Consider the following 17,678-nt stretch of genomic DNA (forward strand, 5'->3'; position numbering starts at 1 on the left):
TATTTAAAGATATGTGAACTAGAATTGGTTTTTAATTTTTAGTTAATTTTTACTGCCTTTAACATTTCCATTTAATATTATCTCATCTTAAAATAAAATGGAATCACATCATTTATTGTGTGTTTCTCCTTGATTTCAAGGGAAGACGAGGAAAAACAGGTCCTCCAGGAAAACCAGGACCCCCAGGACCACCTGTGAGTAAACAATAGTATGACTGTTTTTGCAAAGAATCTGTCTCTCTGTGTGTTTATTGAAAACAGACAGATAATAATGTGTGTTTCTACTGTTAATGATTGCACAGCCTATACCTTCCACCACCACAAAAATCAAGAGCTAAGGGAGGCTGGTAGCTAGCCACATACCTCTCCACATCTTTATTACACAACAGACACAACTCTACTGCCTGCATGGGCACCCTAAGCCAAGACTCCAAATAAATAAATCCTGTTCTGAACCCACCTGACTCCATCACATTAAGTTCTTAACAGCCAGGCTAGTAGTGAGTTAGACATCTGGGGAAGCATGCCCACTTTTCTTGATAACACTGTTTTGTTAGCAGAATTCCATAGAATATTGTTCCCAAAAACAGCTATAAAGATCTTCTAGCCAATAAGCTGTTCTTTTCCTTTACTCCAAAGTTTTAGAAAAAGTATTTCATTTCTTGTGGTTTTTCCAGCTCTTTAACCCAGTAGCCTGGTTTGTATGCAAGCTACTCCACTGATCCTGACTCTATAGTCACCAATGACTGGCCCTGGCCAGTTTGCTCAATGGTAGAGCATTGGCCCAGCATGTGGATGTCCCAGGTTCAATTTCCGGTCAGGGCACACAATAGAAGCACCCATCTGTGTCTCCTTTCCTCCCCTTCTTGCTTCTCTCTCTATCTCTCTCTCTTCTGCTCCTCCTGCAGCCATGGCTCGATTGGAGCGAGTTGGCCCTAGGTGCTGAGGATAGCTCTGTGGCCTCCTCCTCAGGCACTAAGAATAGCTCGGTTGCTGAGCAATGGAGCAATGCCCCAGATGGGCAAAGCATCACACCCTAGTGGGCTTGCCAGGTAGATCCCAGTTGGGGCACATGTGGGAGTCTGTCTCTCTGCCTCCCCTCCTCTCACTGAATAAAATAGTAAATAAATAAATAAATAAATAAATAAATAAATAAATAAATAAAATATAGTCACCAATGATCTCTGAGGTGTGAGATTCCCAGGCACAATTCAGCCTTCATCTTATTTCACTGCTATACAGGAATTTGCACTCTTGACTGCTCTCTCCTTGAAACTGTGTTCTCTTGGTTTATTGACATTGATTTTTTTCCCTCCTACCTCTGGGACCATCCTTTTTTGTCTCTTTTATTGACAACATTCTGTCTTCCCCATTTACGTGTTGCCTGGATTAAAGAATCTCAGTCTATTGTTTCAACCCAGACATTCGTCCTGAGTTTCAGACTTGTGCGTCTCACTGACCGCTCAGCATCTCCACTTGAAGTTTCCTGAATGCTACACAAGTAGCATGCCCCAAACTAAACTCTAACAATAACCCTAGAATTTTTTTCTCTCCCTCATCCATCACATCCAGATCGTTTCTAAAGTATATCAATTCTGTACCCCAAGCTCATGACTCTATGTTCTCCTTTGTTTCCTTATTGCCACTGCCTTAGTTTAGACCAGGAGTAGTCAACCTTTTTATACCTACCGCCCACTTCTGTATCTCTGTTAGTAGTAAAATTTTCTAACCGCCCACCAGTTCCACAGTAATGGTGATTTATAAAGTAGAAAAGTAACTTTACTTTATAAAATTTATAAAGCAGAGTTACAACAAGTTAAAGCATATAATAATAATTACTTACCAAGTACTTTATGTCATATTTTTGCTAAGTTTGGCAGAATAAATCTTTATAAAACAACTTACTATAGTTAAATCTATCTTTTTATTTATACTTTGGTTGCTCCACTACCGTCCACCATGAAAGCTGGAACACCCACTAGTGGGCAGTAGGGACCAGGTTGACTACCACTGGTTTAGACTCTTGTCAATTTGTATTTGTATTTCTGTAGCTGTCTCAGAGCTGGTCTCATTGCCTCTACCTTCTACAAGCAGAGTAATATTTCTAAATCGTAACTCTAACCATGTAACTCTTTGGCTTAAAACTGTTTAATAACTTCCCTTTCCTTCAAGAAAGATTTCACATTTTCTGCATGCCACTCTAGACCTTCATAGTATTCCCTGTACCCACCTTTGCCTGCCTGCCCTGTGCCCTTCCTGCTTTTGCAGTCTACAGTGTAATCTTCCCTTGCTATCTCAAAATTGCCATGCTTTGCAAATGTCTTCCCAGAGTCCTGGGTAAGCATCCCTTTATCTTCATGACTCAGCTCAGACATCAGTTCTCTTCCATGGCCTTTGCCAGAGCTCTCAGTATGTGCAGTGTCATCTTTTACAACCCTGTGATATTATACCGCCTACAGATGTAACACTTTGTTTTGCAACTGGTATTTTCCTTATCTGTCTGCCCACTGCACTGTGAATTGTTTTAAACCTCTATTTTATCACCATTACCTAACACAGTTTTTGAAATGTAGCATGTGGTTATTATTTACTTAATTAATGAATAAACAAATGAATATATTTTGTAGATGAGAAAATGAAGACCAAAAAATAAGGAACTCTTTAAAGACCTGCACCACCACTAGAGGGCTCCAGCACCAGAACCTTAGGGACCTAATAGGGTGTGGTCTTGTGCCAAAAATTATTGCTGTCCTGTCATGGATTTCATTTCATCCACGTTAGCCACTCAAGGGAATTGTTATTTCAGCAATGGACTGGTGTCCATTGGTATTGATTATCAAAGCAAGTAGGGGGAGGGGGTTGAGGAAGCCATAAATTGGGATCCTGGAATTCATTCTTTAAAGGAATCGGCTTTGTTGATTTTCTATCCAAGGTTTCTAGCAATACAGAGTACACATTGTAGAATTCTCAATAACTGTCTTCTGCTACAAAGAAAAGCTGGTGAATGCTAACAGGCAAAAATAGACTTTTATGTAGTTTTCCAAATATATGATGCCACCTTCAAGACAAGACCATTGTTGTCTCAAAGGAGGAATTTGAATGATGAAGGCCTTTATGACAACCTTGCCAGATGTCTGGAGACAAAAGTGTTATGCTGAATCCTGGAATGAGTTCTCAACTATAGGTCAAATAAGTTGATAGGAGAATATAGAAGACTGAGAAACATGCAACTCTATGAAAATATTTATAATATTCAATTCAAGGGCTACAGTTTATTGCCAGAATATTTGGGGAAGAGGTATTAATGTTACTTCAAGTATTGGCTTTAGAATTTAAGCTCAGCTATTGGTCTGATACACAGTGGTCATTAAATCCAGAGTCCACAACATTTAAAAGAAAAATGGTTAATTATCTTTTGTAATATAATAAGATACCAGTTTTTTAGACTACAAAAATAAGAGGGAAAAATCTAAGCGAAAAAAAAAATTATTATAGGTCTGCCTTTAAAAGAAAAAGTATGAGATTATACCATCAGAGCATTTATTCTGCTTAAGAATTATGATGTATGGAAACTCCTGTCTTTTTGACTCTGGAATAACTCCTTCAGTTGACTAAAATATCTTTTATATAATACAAATATTTTTAAAACTTTGCTGTGGGGATACAGTTTACATCAGCTTTTGGGTTTTTTCTGAAGTTGTTTGCATGTTTGGTTGAATCGATGGCGTGCATACCAGCATGCTGCAGAAACTCCTGTGAGGCACCAGCTCGTACTTACAGAGTTCGCTCAGGGCAGCATTGGAAAGGAGGGTAAAATATTGGCTCCCCGCATTTTTCTATGCCACCTTCATGCTTAATTTTTCAAAGCACAATGTACGTTAGCAAGAAGACGGCCGTTTCCCAAATGTTTAGAAACAAACAGAATTCTTGGAAATGAGTCCTTTCAAGATCACATAAAGAATAACATAAATAACTAATATTTTAAGAAAATAAGCTCATAAAAAAAGAATCAAGCTCTTCCTAATTCGCATGGTTCAACAGTTTCACAAACATTTATTTAAGGCCTGCTATGTGCCTAACACTCTGTTAGGAGCTGGCCTCGCTTGCAGAAATGAGTAAGATATTGTCCTTGTCTCCTAGGAGTTCAAGTTCAGTTCACAGAAATGTGAACAGAGGATGACAATTTAGAGAAGATAATGGTTGAGGTGGTTTCCTTCAGGGATTGAATATTGAAGCATAAAGGTTGAACCTTAAAAAAAAGAAGAAATTCCTGCCAGTTATTACAACATGGATGAACCTGAAGGAATTATACTCATGAAATAATCCAGTCACAAAAGGCCAAAAGCATCATGATTCCACTTATACAGTATAAGATTTCTAACATAGCCAAACTCATAGAAGCAGGGAACACTACAGTGGTTACCAGAGGTTGGGGGGAGGGGGAAATAGAGAGTTATTATTGAGTGGGTGCAAAGTTTCAGTTGTGCAACATTAATAAATTCTAGATCTCTGCTGTACAACACAGTGCCTATTGTTCACAGTGTAATATTCGCTTCAGAATTTGGTAAGAGGGTAGATCTCATGGAAGTTGTTCTTACCACAAAAGCAAACAAACAGAAAAACTAAGGGCAATATGGAAACTCTGGGAGGTGTCAAATATGTCAGCCTCACTGTGGTGTGACATGGTTGTTTGCATTTATCCAAACCCATCAAAACTATACACACGGTTCCTTGTGTATCAGTTATACCTGTGTTCTCAAAGGTGAGAAGGTTTGTCCAGTGAAGTAAAAAGAGGGAAAGCAGAAAGCAAGCTGAGTCTCGCTGGCAGAGCGAAACAGCCTGAACCAAAGCTTGAAGTGGGGACTGCTGGGGACTGGCGACAGGCAGGCAGCCCAGGCGGTTCTGAGACATAGCTCTGACAAGCCCCGCCCAGGCACAGTGCTGGCAAACCTCAGGTCAGCCCCCAGAAGTCGTGCAGCAGTGTAAAATCTGTGAGTTCTAAGCAGAGAGTTCCCAGGCCCAATTGCATAGATAGGTCATTCTAGTGGCACCATGGAGTTGGAGTGTTGAAAGAGTAACTGTGATTCATTGCAGCTATCAGACTATTTCTTATTTTTTAAGTATCAGCAGGACATTTTTTAAATCTCTGTTAAGATGTCCCATGGAGCTATTTGTATTTTTTACAATTTATATATAGCTTAAGAGATACTTTGCCTTCACCTGTGAACATTTTTAGGGCAAAATATTATGTTTCATTTGGTTGTCTTTTCCAACATGGTACCCTAAGTGACATGAGCCCTACTTTACAACAGGAAGGGAGGTCATAAGAGAAAGGGAAAGGCGGGGCAGAGCTAAAATACTGACTGAGACTGGGAGATGGCGAACTCGCCCTAGTGGCTCACATGGGAGATCTCGTAAGACAATTTGAAATATAAAAATATATTACTTTTAGGCCCTGGCCGGTTGGCTCAGTGGTAGAACGTCAACCTGGCATGCAGAAGTCCTGGGTTCGATTCCTAGCCAGGGCACACAGGAGAAGCGCCCATCTGCTTCTCCACCCCTCCACCCCTCCTTCCTCTCTGTCTCTCTCTTCCCCTCCCGCAGCTGAGGCTCCATTGGAGCAAAGATGGCCCGGGTGCTGGGGATGGCTCCTTGGCCTCTGCCCCAGGTGCTAGAGTGGCTCTGGTTGCGACAGAGTGACGCCCTGGAGGGGCAGAGCATTGCCCCCTGGTGGGCAGAGCGTGCCCCCTGGTGGGCGTGCGGGTGGATCCCGGTCAGGTGCATGCGGGAGTCTGTCTGACTGTCTATCTCCATTTCCAGCTTCAGAAAAATAAAAAAAATAAAAAAAAAAAAAAAATATATATATATATATATATACACACTACTTTTATCTCTCATTAAAAAGCAATCAAGTAATATGAAATACCCCTCAAATGGGCAAATAGTATATAACTTTAGCATGTATGTCTGAACAATTAGGCTTTAGAAAAGTTAGGGGACACAAAACAAAACAAAACTTTGACCAGGCAGTGGCAGTGGATAGAGCATTGACCTCGGAAGTCGAGGACCCATGTTCGAAACCCTGAGGTTGCCGGCTTGAGCACGGGTTCACCAGCTTAAGCATGGGGTCGCTGGCTTGAGTGTGGGATCGTAGACATGATGTCAAGGTCACTGGCTTGATCAAGGGGTCACTGGCTTGGCTGGAGACTCCTGGTCAAGACACATATGAGAAAGCAATCAATGAGAAACCAAGGTGCCGCAAATACTATGAGTTGATACTTCTCATCTTTCTCCTTTCCTGTCTATCTGTCTCTCTCTCACTTGCTATATAAGAAAAAAGAAAGAAAGAAAAAACAAAACTTGGGTCAGACTAATTTTCAGAAAAGAACCAAGGTAGAATAAGTGTTATCAGGAGAAATAAATCCAGCATACTTTGCTAAATTTCTTCAAGAAAATATTCTTCGCTGAGGGGTTTTAGAGATGTTCCCTAAATCAAAGACAGTGTTGTTATTTAGGGAGTGTCAAAGACAATTTTTTAAAATAGAACTAAAAGGAATCTCTAATGGCCTGAAGCAACTCACAAAAATTAAAACATTTTAACCAATTTTTCTACTTGTGATTCTTTGTACTGAAGCCAAATTGTATTTTCTTGCTTTTTAAAGAAATGTTTGTACCAAAAATATGTTATTAACAAAGAATAATTTTTCACAACTTCTCATTTAGTGTTTATATATATTTATGGGAAGATAACCTTCTCCCCCTGAGAAAGTATATTTTCTAGGGAAAAAAAATTCTAATGTGAAATATTTACTAAAAGGAGGTCTGGTGAACTAATGTTATTAAATTATCTTGATGAAAAGGTATTTCATCAAAGTTGTACATAGTACTGCATTTTAGCTACTCATCTCCCCACGTTTAATAGCTGTTCTTCCTCTCTTTGGAGGAGACTTAGTTGAAATTTGCACACACATAATCTTCATGATAAAATCATTCTTTTTTTTCTTTTTTTAAATTTATATTTAATTAATTGTGTTTACATAGATTCTAGTGTTGCCCCAAATGCATCCCCCTCCCCTGTATTCCCCTCAACATCTCCCTTGCCGTCCTCCCTACAGCACCTTCCCTTCAGGTTTATCCCATCCTATCATCCCTTTTCCCTCTGTCCTCTTTTCCTCTGGTCCCTTTGATCCCTCCTCTGTCTCAATTCCATTCCTCAGTTCTCATTGTTCCTGGGATTCCACAAATGAGTGAGGTCATATGATATTTTTTTTCTCTGCCTGGCTTATTTCACTTAACATATTAGTTTCCAGGTCTATCCATGTTGTTGCAAAAGGTAATATTTCCTTTTCTCATGGCCCATAGTATTCCATTGTGTATATGTACCATTGCTTTTTAGTCCACTCGTCCCCTGACAGACACTTGGGCTGTTTCCAGATCTTTGCTATTGTGAACAATGCTGCCATAAACATGGGGGTGCTTTTCTTTTTTTCAGTCAGTGATATGGTGTCCTTGGGATATATTCCTATAAGTGGGATGGCTGGGTCAAAAGGCAGAGCCATTTTTAATTTTTTGAGGAATCTCCATACTGTTTTCCACAGTGGCTGCACCAGTCTGCATTCCCACCAGCAGTGCAGGAGGGTTCCCTTTTCTCCACACCCTTGCCAGCACCTATTGTGTGTTGTTTTGTTGATGAGCGCCATTCTGACTGGTGTGAAGCGTTATCTCATTGTGGTTTTAATTTGCATTTCTCTAATGATTAATGAGATTGACCATTTTTTCATATGTCTATTGGCCACCTGTATGTCCTCTTTGGAGAAGTGTCTATTCATCTCTTTTGCCCATTTTTTGATTGGATTGTTTGTCTTCCTGGTGTTGAGTTTTACAAGTTCTTTATAAATTTTGATTATTAACCCTTTATCACATGTATTGTCGAATATGTTCTCCCATTGTGTGGTTTGTCTTTTTATTCTGCTCATATTGGGGACATTTGGAAGCTTTTTCTTTTTATAGGTAAAATTGAGCTCTACTGCCTGACCAGGTGGTGGCGCAGTGGATAGAGTGTCGAACTAGGATGCAGAGGACCCAGGTTTGAGACGCCAAGGTTGCCAGCTTGAGCACGGGCTCATTTGGTCTATGCAAACCTCACCAGCTTAGACCCAAGATTGCTGGCTTGAGCAAGGGGTTACTCGGTCTACTGTAGCCCCATGGTCAAGACACATATGAGAAAGCAATCAATGAACAACTAAGGTGTTGCAACAAAAAACGAATGATTGATGCTTCTCATCTCTCTCCATTCCTGTCTGTCTGTCCCTATCTATCCCTCTCTCTGAATCTCTCTCTGTCTCTTTTAAAAAATAAATAAATAAATAATCAAGCTCTACTTATTAACAGAAAATTGGACCAATGCTTTATAAAAGAAAAAAAATATGTTCATCATAAGCATTGTGACCATCTCTGTTAATCGGTTTAGCTGCTCTTCAATTGCAAGCATTTTGATTAAGAATCAAAAAAAACTTCCAAATGTCCCCAAATGACTTTTGCCACCTTGCTTTGAATGAATATTCTTCACTGGAGGAAAGCTATTAAGTAGAGATGTCTTGGATTGCTCGTACCTGCAAATACACTAAGATTATGATTTAGAGCCAGTTTTTTTCAGAGAGGAAACTAAAAGCATTAAGCATCTCCCTGGGGAAGGAAATAGCACTAACTTCTGAGGAAACAGGTTCAAAAGAGAAGGATGGATCAGGAGAGCTTATTACAGCTCTAGCCCTGCTTAAGGTACTCGCCTGCCAATGCTTTATGTAAGCTGCACGACTCTGATGAGAAGTTGAAATTATCCTCATTTTCTAATGGGCCGAAGGCTGTTTAGAAACATCAGGTAGCGACCCCAATATTGCACAAGTGTAAGGGGGAAGCCGGAATCAAAACCCAGGAACTGATCCCTAAACCCAGCGTTATTCTAATAGATCACAGGTGTGAAAGGCAAGCCTCTAGTTAACAATTTGACTAGATCAGCTTTACTTTACACTTCACACAGCACGGTTTGACTTTTCCATGGTACTTCATGGCACAGCAGTGCCTTGAGACAGCAGGACAGTGTGAGAAGACAGTGAGTAACCTAATCCTCCTTCTTACTAGCGTGTCCTTAGACAATTCGTTTGGCATTTCCACGTATCACTTTCCTTGTCTGTAAGTTTGAAATGACAGTACCTGCTGCATCTACTTCACACAGTTGCTGGGAGAATCAAATGCCATGTAAGTGAAAGAACTTTCTTGTAAATGTAAGACACTGTCTAAATATACTTTAACCCATTACTGTCTTTCTGAACATCCATTCACTCACAGAATATTCTAGCTAGAACAGATTGTCTTGCCTCTGTAACTGAACCAACACATTTGTTTCTCTTCCAGATTTCTCACAATGCAATTAAATTTTTGAGTGTCTTCTAGTGAATTGCTAAAATCAAAGATCATATGCTCTATATCTGGAATACTTACAGATATGTAAGTCTACTCATGAAGAGATACATTAAAGTTACTCACTATCGGGCAATAATAACAACGGGGTCTAAGCATTCAGTGATGTTTCTTCCTCTCGGATTGACTGCCTTTTCCTTGCTTGAGGGGCTCGTTTTTCCATGATCTGAGCTGTTGGATTTTATTAGTTGTGATCTTCTCTAAGTCTCGACTCCTATCCCTCCCACTCGAGTAAAAGTTTCTCTCTGTCTTTTTTAAAGCCTTCCAGTTATCTGAATAGCCTAAGCAATGGAAAATAGCGGCCTTATGTTATGATAATGAGATTTGGAAATTCTCCAGACTCAAAATGCCTTAGTTTATTTCAAAATACTCTGGTTTCTCATTGCTTCAGAAAAGAGAGGCAAGCAGCTGGAAATGAGGCAGCACAGGAGGGAAGGCAGGAGACTAACTAATGAGCCATTGAAGGCAGTGTGTGTGAGCCCACCCGTCCCACGTTAACTTCTCATTCATCATCTCTATAAAAAGCGTTTATTAAAAACCACATTAATTTCAAAGTGTGTTATTATTTCTTTCTGTTCCAGGCAGGGTTCTTGATTTCTTTCTTTCTTTTTTTTTTTTTTTCCTCTGGCATTGTTCTCATTCATTGTTTCATTATTGCAGTATGAGAATTGAGCAGTGGGCTCAAATGTGTCACATTTCAGTGCATAACAATTTATGTTAAAAACAGAAAGTTAAGACATTTGTAACATGGGGCAGCAGCTCCCTCTACTGTTTTCACTGTAAAAGCTCTAAGCAAAGAAGGACATTTCACAGTCCTTTGGAGGATGTCCAAGGTAGGGAAATTTTTCAGTGTTTGAGGCTCAATTATAAATCTACATGGCTTTCAAAATTTATTTTTAGGAATTCTTGTTGCATTTTATGCTTATCTGGTACTTTAAATTCAAACACTATTTCATCTGCAGTTATTTTCAATCTACAGTCATTTTCAATGTCAACGTGATGCTCTGTTAAAGTGAAAGCCCTTAGCTTAGCTCTTGGAGCTCTGAAATGCCCGTGTATTGCAGCATGCTGATAAAACATTACACTGTTAATTTTGTGGGAGCTGATTCCAATGGCATTTATGCTTCTTTTCTAAAACAACAATATGATTTAAAACATATACAACCTTGTCATTTCTAATTTAGTTTTAACTTCAGTATAGAAGAACTTTCACCTTTGAGTCATTGCACAGTCCTGAAGGTTATGGTTATGTCACAGTGTCCACAATTAAAAGAGTAAATATAGTGTGTGAAATAGAATTCATTTATTCAACACGTACTTACTGATCATCTACCATGTGTTAACCACTGTTATGAACATTGAATATACAGTATTTTTTTAAAAAACATAAAATTTTAAAAAGCAACACACAAACTACAGACAAAGCCTCCACCTTCAGTAACTTACACTCTGTTGTGTGTTGGGTAGGGAGTGATGGTTAATAAACTATTCAATAGGTAGACATGACAATTTCACTTTAGCGTGAGATGCTATAGGGGAATAGACTAGGTAATGTGAGAATGGTTTGGAGAGAAGAGTTAGTATTCTAGATAAAATGGTCCAGGTGGCATCTCTGAGCATCTTAAGAAACTAGCCAGGTGAGGGCCAGAGCAGTAGCTTTCCAACCAACAATCAGGGCATGCAGAGGGCCTGAAGTAGGGAAGAACTGAAAGTGTATATCCATAAGAAGTGATAAAATCTCCCCTAATTTCTGTGAGCAGTATATTTAATATAAAGGAGCTAGGAGAAGAATAGGGCCAGAAAGGGTTTTGGAGCTGAGTGGCTTTTATCATGTAGGGCCTTCCAAAAGTGGAAGCAGAGGCAGGGGGGAGATGGTAATGAGTGATAAGGAAGATAATCAACCTGTCAAATCTGTCTCCTCTTTTAATTCTACTATGTGTGCTTTTATCTGAGATGATTACATTTTTATTTTGATGCAATGAAATTATTGTTTCTACTAAAGGGGGCATCATTTTTAACACATTCTTTGTAGTTTTTACATACACAGGGAGTAGACTTGTTTGCTGAAGAAGAAACTGACAAAGCTTTGATAGAAGCCCATTTAATTTCAGTCTCACCTAAATCTAGTAGATACCACATTTTTTATTAATGATAGAGACTGTAATCACACATAAGTCAGTCTGTTTTGTCCCCAGCTAGACCTGATGTTTCCTTTCTGATGAGCTATGGGTTGGATCAGATGAACAGTCAGAGCAGTGAACATGTAAGCCCTCAATACACTATTCAACTAATGCCTCACTGCACCAGTGCCCTATGATCTATCACTATCCCAAACTTTTATGTCTTTCCATCTCCAGCTTTATTTATTATGTGCTGAAAACTCAAGGTGCAAAGTTATTGTTTTCAGCATATACCAAAGCCCATCTCTAAAACAAATTAGTGCCCCCCAAACATTTTGGACTGCTGACCAAGGTGGATGACAAAATATGTCAGATTAAGACATTTAGTTTCTTGTTAAAACGTCCTGTATATGACTCTAGACATTTTGAGACTCCTGGTGTCTCAATGGGAATCTAATTCATATTCTTAACATCCCTTCTAGAAGCCTTGAACTGATCAGGGTTTTGTCATATTTCTCAGTTTTCCTTTCAGCAAAGAATATTAGTCTCTTGGGTTGATTAAATGACCAGAGGCCATGTACTCTGATGATATCTTCAGAGAAAATGAACCTAACCATTTGAGTCAATGGGAATAGTCATTTCATTTCTTGAATAAAATAAGATGACTTCCTCAGATTTAAAAATAAAGATACATAAGACCTATAAAATGGAGACATAGCCAGTTAATCATTTTATTGCCACTTGTCCCCCACTAGGGTCATAGTCGCAGACAAAACAGCTGCTGCCAACATTGCTAAAATTCCTGTGTCACCTTGTGTTGTCACAGAATACATAGACATGCAAGAGAGGCAGCTGAGGATATCAGGCTGAGCACTTGAAAACTAGCGCTTGGCTTCGATTTCCTAATTACTCTTTTTCTCTCCTTATGCATAGCAGCAGTGGGACATTAGTAGCGACTTTCGGACTTCCTGAGTTTTTTTTTACTAATTATAGCTATAGTCTGGAGGGAAAAGATTTTATCTTACAGCCGCTGCCTACTTTTTTTATCTTGGATTATGTTACTGGAACCAACAACTAAGACATCTGAACTGACATGTATTATGTATAGCAATGATGGGACAGAATAGTTGAAGTCCTTGATACGGTCACCAAACTTATTAGTTGGGCCACTGCATGGATTAAGCACCATTTTTCTGTGGTGGGTAAATATTAAGGTTTTAAATAGATCTGATTGACCTATGAGAAGATATTCAGAAAGGGAGACTTATTTCCTAGTTAATCATATGGTTTGTATTTGAAAATAGAATTTCAAAAAATATCTCCATACAATTTTTAATTTTTCCATTGTATAGCTCTGTGAGGTATTCAAGAATAGATTATCTCCACTTTAACAATAAGAAAACTCTGGGTCTTGGAAAGTAAGGGCTTCACTAAATCCATACAGTTTTCTCTGCACAACAACGACAACGCCGTAGGAAAGCATTTTGATCAAAGGAGATACCAGAAGAAATTATATGACTAGAGAAGCAACAAGTGTTCAGCATTATCTGGGAATCTGAAACATGGAAGGAAATTTGGTAGAAAATAAGCCTGGCAGGGGCTTTAGCTATATCTGTATTTTTTATAAAAAGTAAAAAGATCTGAAGCAAATATGGCAAATGGTTAGGATCTGACAACATTGGATTATGGACTCGTGGATATTTATTGTATAATTTTCTATACTTTTCAGCATACTTGAAATATTCTAAATTTATTTTAAGAAAATAGAAAAATTATCTTATGGGATTAGCAAAGGTTAATATCACTAATTACTCCTTCCTAGAATGCCAATATCTTCTCTTTCACTTGAACTCTTTTGTGGAATGGGCCTGGGTATTTTAAATTTTTTTAAATTTATTAATTTTAGAGAGAGTGAGGAAGCAAAGAGAAAGAGAGAGAGAGAGACATCAGTTTGTTGTGTCACTTATCTATGCATTCATTGGTTGATTCTTATATGTGCCCCAACCAAGAATCAAACCTGCAACCTTGGCTTATTAGATGGCACTCTAAACAACTGAACTACCCAGCTAGAACAACAACAAAAAGAAATGATCAAGTATTTTTTTCTAGAACTTCCCTGAGTATACCCTCTATGACCATGGTGTTCACTTGAGCCAAGAATTGTCATTTGCAGATTTGTCATTAGCACAACTGATATAGATCAGAGAAAAACCTTGATGTTACACATTCAAGTTGAAAGTGCAGACTACACCACCCAAAAATACAACCTACAGATTATTTATTTTACTTTTTTTTTTCCAGAGCTGTTCAGAATGCCCCCAACTATTTAAATTTCGCCCATGCCCTTGGCTTCTATGTAGCTTGACCGTGTGGAAGCCAGAGCCATCATCAGCCTGGATATCTTAGGTCCCAGCAGTTTGCCTTGGAAACTGCATTTTCCCTGCACAGGAAGCCTTGTCATCCTACCGACGCTTTTAAAGAGACTGAATGTTATCACCTACCTGCAGTAAATGGGAACTCAAGGTATCAATAGGGGCAGCTGTGTGAGCCAACTTTCCTCCTGATATGGGTGGCCTACTGAGAGATTCCTGAGGTCCGACAGGGGGAGGAGGTCCCACTGCCCCCCAGGTACTGGCTTTGTTGGTTGTGATCCAGGGGAACCCCACTGGATACAAATGATCTGCTTCACACATCTCCATCCTCACTGCCTTTCTTGCCCCTGTGACTTTCATCGCCTTGTGCTGGGTCAGCAAGGCTGCTCCCGGGAGATGGCAAGGCACTCCCAGAATTCCTGCTGCTCCTCACATTGCAGGAAGCTAACAAATAATATTTTTCCCTTTGCAGGACATACTGGGGAGAGATTAGCCTGAAGTATTTTATGGATGGATAAGCATGATGGCAGCATTAAGGGAGGCATTTTTTTTCCTCTAACTATCATGCCATGGAAATCAGTCAAATATTTCCCACTCTATCAATAATGTAATAGCTTTATACCAATTTGATTGAGTTGTTTCATGAGATCGAGGAAAATAAGCACCTTAAAAAAAACAAACCAATCATCCCCCCCCATAACATAAAGTGTTAACAATTTATGAGCTTCATAGCATAATTTAGAAAATCTGCTTTTATGAAATGGGTTAATTATTCCCATTGCATGCATTCACTGTCACGGTCACATCCTCCCACTCCTGTTCCAAAGTGACAAGTAAAAGCAGGGACTGTGCAATTTTGGAAAACAATCGGGTCACATATTGAGTATTTTGCTTATTCATACAACCATAAACTGCCTATGCCTGAGTTCCCTCAATTACACAGCTCAGTATGCAGGCCAGAAGAGACAAACCCGGCTCAAGTGAGCACTTCCTGGAATGCACAGGGGAATCGTTTGAAAAATGTCCAAAGTGGCAGATGTGAAAAATTCTCATTCAAGATTCAGAAGCTGCCTTTGCTGCAATTCCTCACCTATTAATCGCACTGCTTCTGAACTTCTGAACCAAGGATGCTGCAATATCAGAGACTGAGACACTTAGGAGCTATCTATCTCTCAAAATGTGGTGCAGGTAGCTGCCACTGTCAGGGGGAAACTGGCTGAGACAAGAGGAGATCATGGATCACAGTGCGGCTCAGGGTTTCCAGAGATTAACCAAGAATGAGTTGTGGCTGCTTCCTGGCTTCTAACAAAACTGCTATTACTTTTTTAGAGGATGTCCCAAAAGATTTCCTTGACGAATGCGTAAACCAGTGTATTGTCATATCACTTAAATCCTCCAGAAGCCCAGAATGCTAATACACAAACCTCTCCTCCACAACAAATAACAATGGTCCTATTGTAGTCTTATTTAAAGAGCATTTCATTTCCTCTAAGTGTAACAGCTTTCCCACAATGGTTCTTCACTGCAATTTCATGCTCGTGGGAATTTCATTCTACCAACATCATCCCCTCGCAATATTACTTTCTTGGTTAGCTAGTCTTTTTTCTAGCCACTGTGGCCATGTTTATTTTTTTTCTTTTCTTGTATTAGCTCATAAATGCTATTAATTTTCACCTTTTATTTGGTATCATTTGAATTTCAAATGTTACTTAAGATGCTGATGAAGCTGCCAACTTCTTTCCTTTTCCCTCTCAGAAACCTCTCTCCTTGCAGCTCTCTAACCAAAGCCCTCCATGATTTTTTTTTTTTGTATTTTTCCGAAGCTGAAAACAGGGAGAGACAGACAGACTCCCGCATGTGCCCGACCGGGATCCACCCAGCAAGCCCACCAGGGGGCGATGCTCTGCCCCTCTGGGGCATCGCTCTGTTGCGACCGCCATCCTTGCTCCAATGGAGCCTCACTGCAGAACTGGAAAAGAGAGACAGAGAGGAAGGAGAGGAGGAGGGGTGGAGAAGCAGATGGGCGTTTCTCCTGTGTGCCCTGGCCGGGAATCGAACCCGGGACCCCTTGCACGCCAGTCTGATGCTCTACCACTGAGCCAACCGGCCAGGGCCAAGCCCTCCATGACTTTAACAGTTCTCTGTGTCTGTGTCTGGTTCTTCTCTCTTTTCCTTACCCTCTTCCCTTGCTGGTCACTGTCTCTTGATCTCTTCTTGTCATCTGTACCTTTAAAAATATGTATCTATACCATATCCCAGAGCACTCTTTGCTTGGCCTTAGTGATTCTGTATCTCATGAAGAGATTCTGTGTTCTTCTTGATTTTAAAGCAACTTTAAGATGATTGATGTTTTATTTTTCTATCTGTCAGATAAAGGAAAGAGTTAAAAGATCAAAGCTATGGGGCTGACCAGGGTTGAACCCTAGCTTTTGTCTACTAGTTGTATGACCTTGAAAAAGATGATTAACCTTTTGTTATGTGTAAAGTAATGATAATGCCTGTCTCATTGAATTGCAACAATATATTTACCTGCCATCCAATTATTGCTTTCAAAAGGAAAGTGTTGTTATTTATTAATATTATCAATTATCCCATTTTATCATTCTCTGCCATCTGCTCATTATTTCAGTAAGTGCTAATAGTTTCCCCAATTCTATCTATATTATCCTCATGTAACTTTTTCTTCCACCTGCTTTGTTCCCCTCCTTCTATTTTCTTCCATTCAAGTCTTTATAGAGAAACTTTATCCATCTAAGAATGTAGACCTAAACATATTCATTGTCATATTTATTATCCAAAAACTCATTAGATTCTATTTTCAATGGAAAAAAAAACAATTCAAAACATCTATTTCATTTCTAATTTCATGGTTATATCTTTGTGCTTTGGCCAAATGAATTAAATATGTCCTTCTGATTAGCTTGAAATATGAATTTTCCATGAGCTTATTTGTGAGTTCCAACCACTTACAATCAAAGGTAATCTCAGTACTTGATCAGAAGAAGTCGCTCTGTTCCTCAGACCCTCATGCCAGAAGGGGAGAGCCCTGGGCTTGACATTGGAAGAGAAGTAGCCGTCAGGATCTTCACCCTCTCTTTTCCATACTTCTTTCCTCCCTTGGTGCTATCATCCCCTGTCCCTACTCCCAGGACCAACCCAAACCCACTTCCTTTTCTGTTCCACCCTGCTTGCTCTCCAAAGATATTTAATAAATGATTTATAGGAATATATTTGAGTAGAACAGCTCTTAGACTTGGTTTCTTGTGCGATTGGGGGAAGGGTCCCTCATTTTTTTCACGTGAGATAGAGAATATATTAACACCTACCTCGCTTCGTTATTAAGAACATCAAAGAAAGCAATGTGTTTTGCAGTCACGTCAGCCTGCCATCTAAGAAAAAATAGGCGAAACGCTTTTAGAATTATCCTGGGCTGTATAAATACGAAGTTTAGTTTTACATCTCCCAGGAATGTTTGCATTCGAGCTGGTGATAAAACCCAGTGCCAAATAAATCAACCTTCCTTTATGGAGTTTTTGGCATAAACCAGAAAATGGGGGGAGGGGGTACTTTGAGGAACAAGAGATTTCTCCCAGCAACTTTAAATTTCACCTAATACATAGCAGATCTGCACTACATTCCCATTGTAATCCCAAAAGGAGAGCTTTGGGTCTCTGTATCGAGATGTAAACATAATATAAACATCAATAAAC

The 17,678-nt window shown here is 39.4% G+C and overlaps 1 protein-coding gene across 1 annotated transcript in view; it reads left to right on the forward strand.

Annotated features, from left to right (window-relative positions):
• The window catches only part of COL19A1 (collagen type XIX alpha 1 chain), a 329,506-nt gene that overhangs the window by 214,567 nt on the left and 97,261 nt on the right, over positions 1–17,678 (forward strand). The window contains exon 15 of the mRNA XM_066252988.1: positions 141–194. Within this exon, the coding sequence (XP_066109085.1) occupies positions 141–194 (54 nt within the window). The remainder of the gene's footprint in view (positions 1–140; positions 195–17,678) is intronic.

This window comes from Saccopteryx bilineata, chromosome 1 (assembly GCF_036850765.1).
Source record: "Saccopteryx bilineata isolate mSacBil1 chromosome 1, mSacBil1_pri_phased_curated, whole genome shotgun sequence".
NCBI classification, from domain to species: Eukaryota; Metazoa; Chordata; class Mammalia; order Chiroptera; family Emballonuridae; genus Saccopteryx; species Saccopteryx bilineata.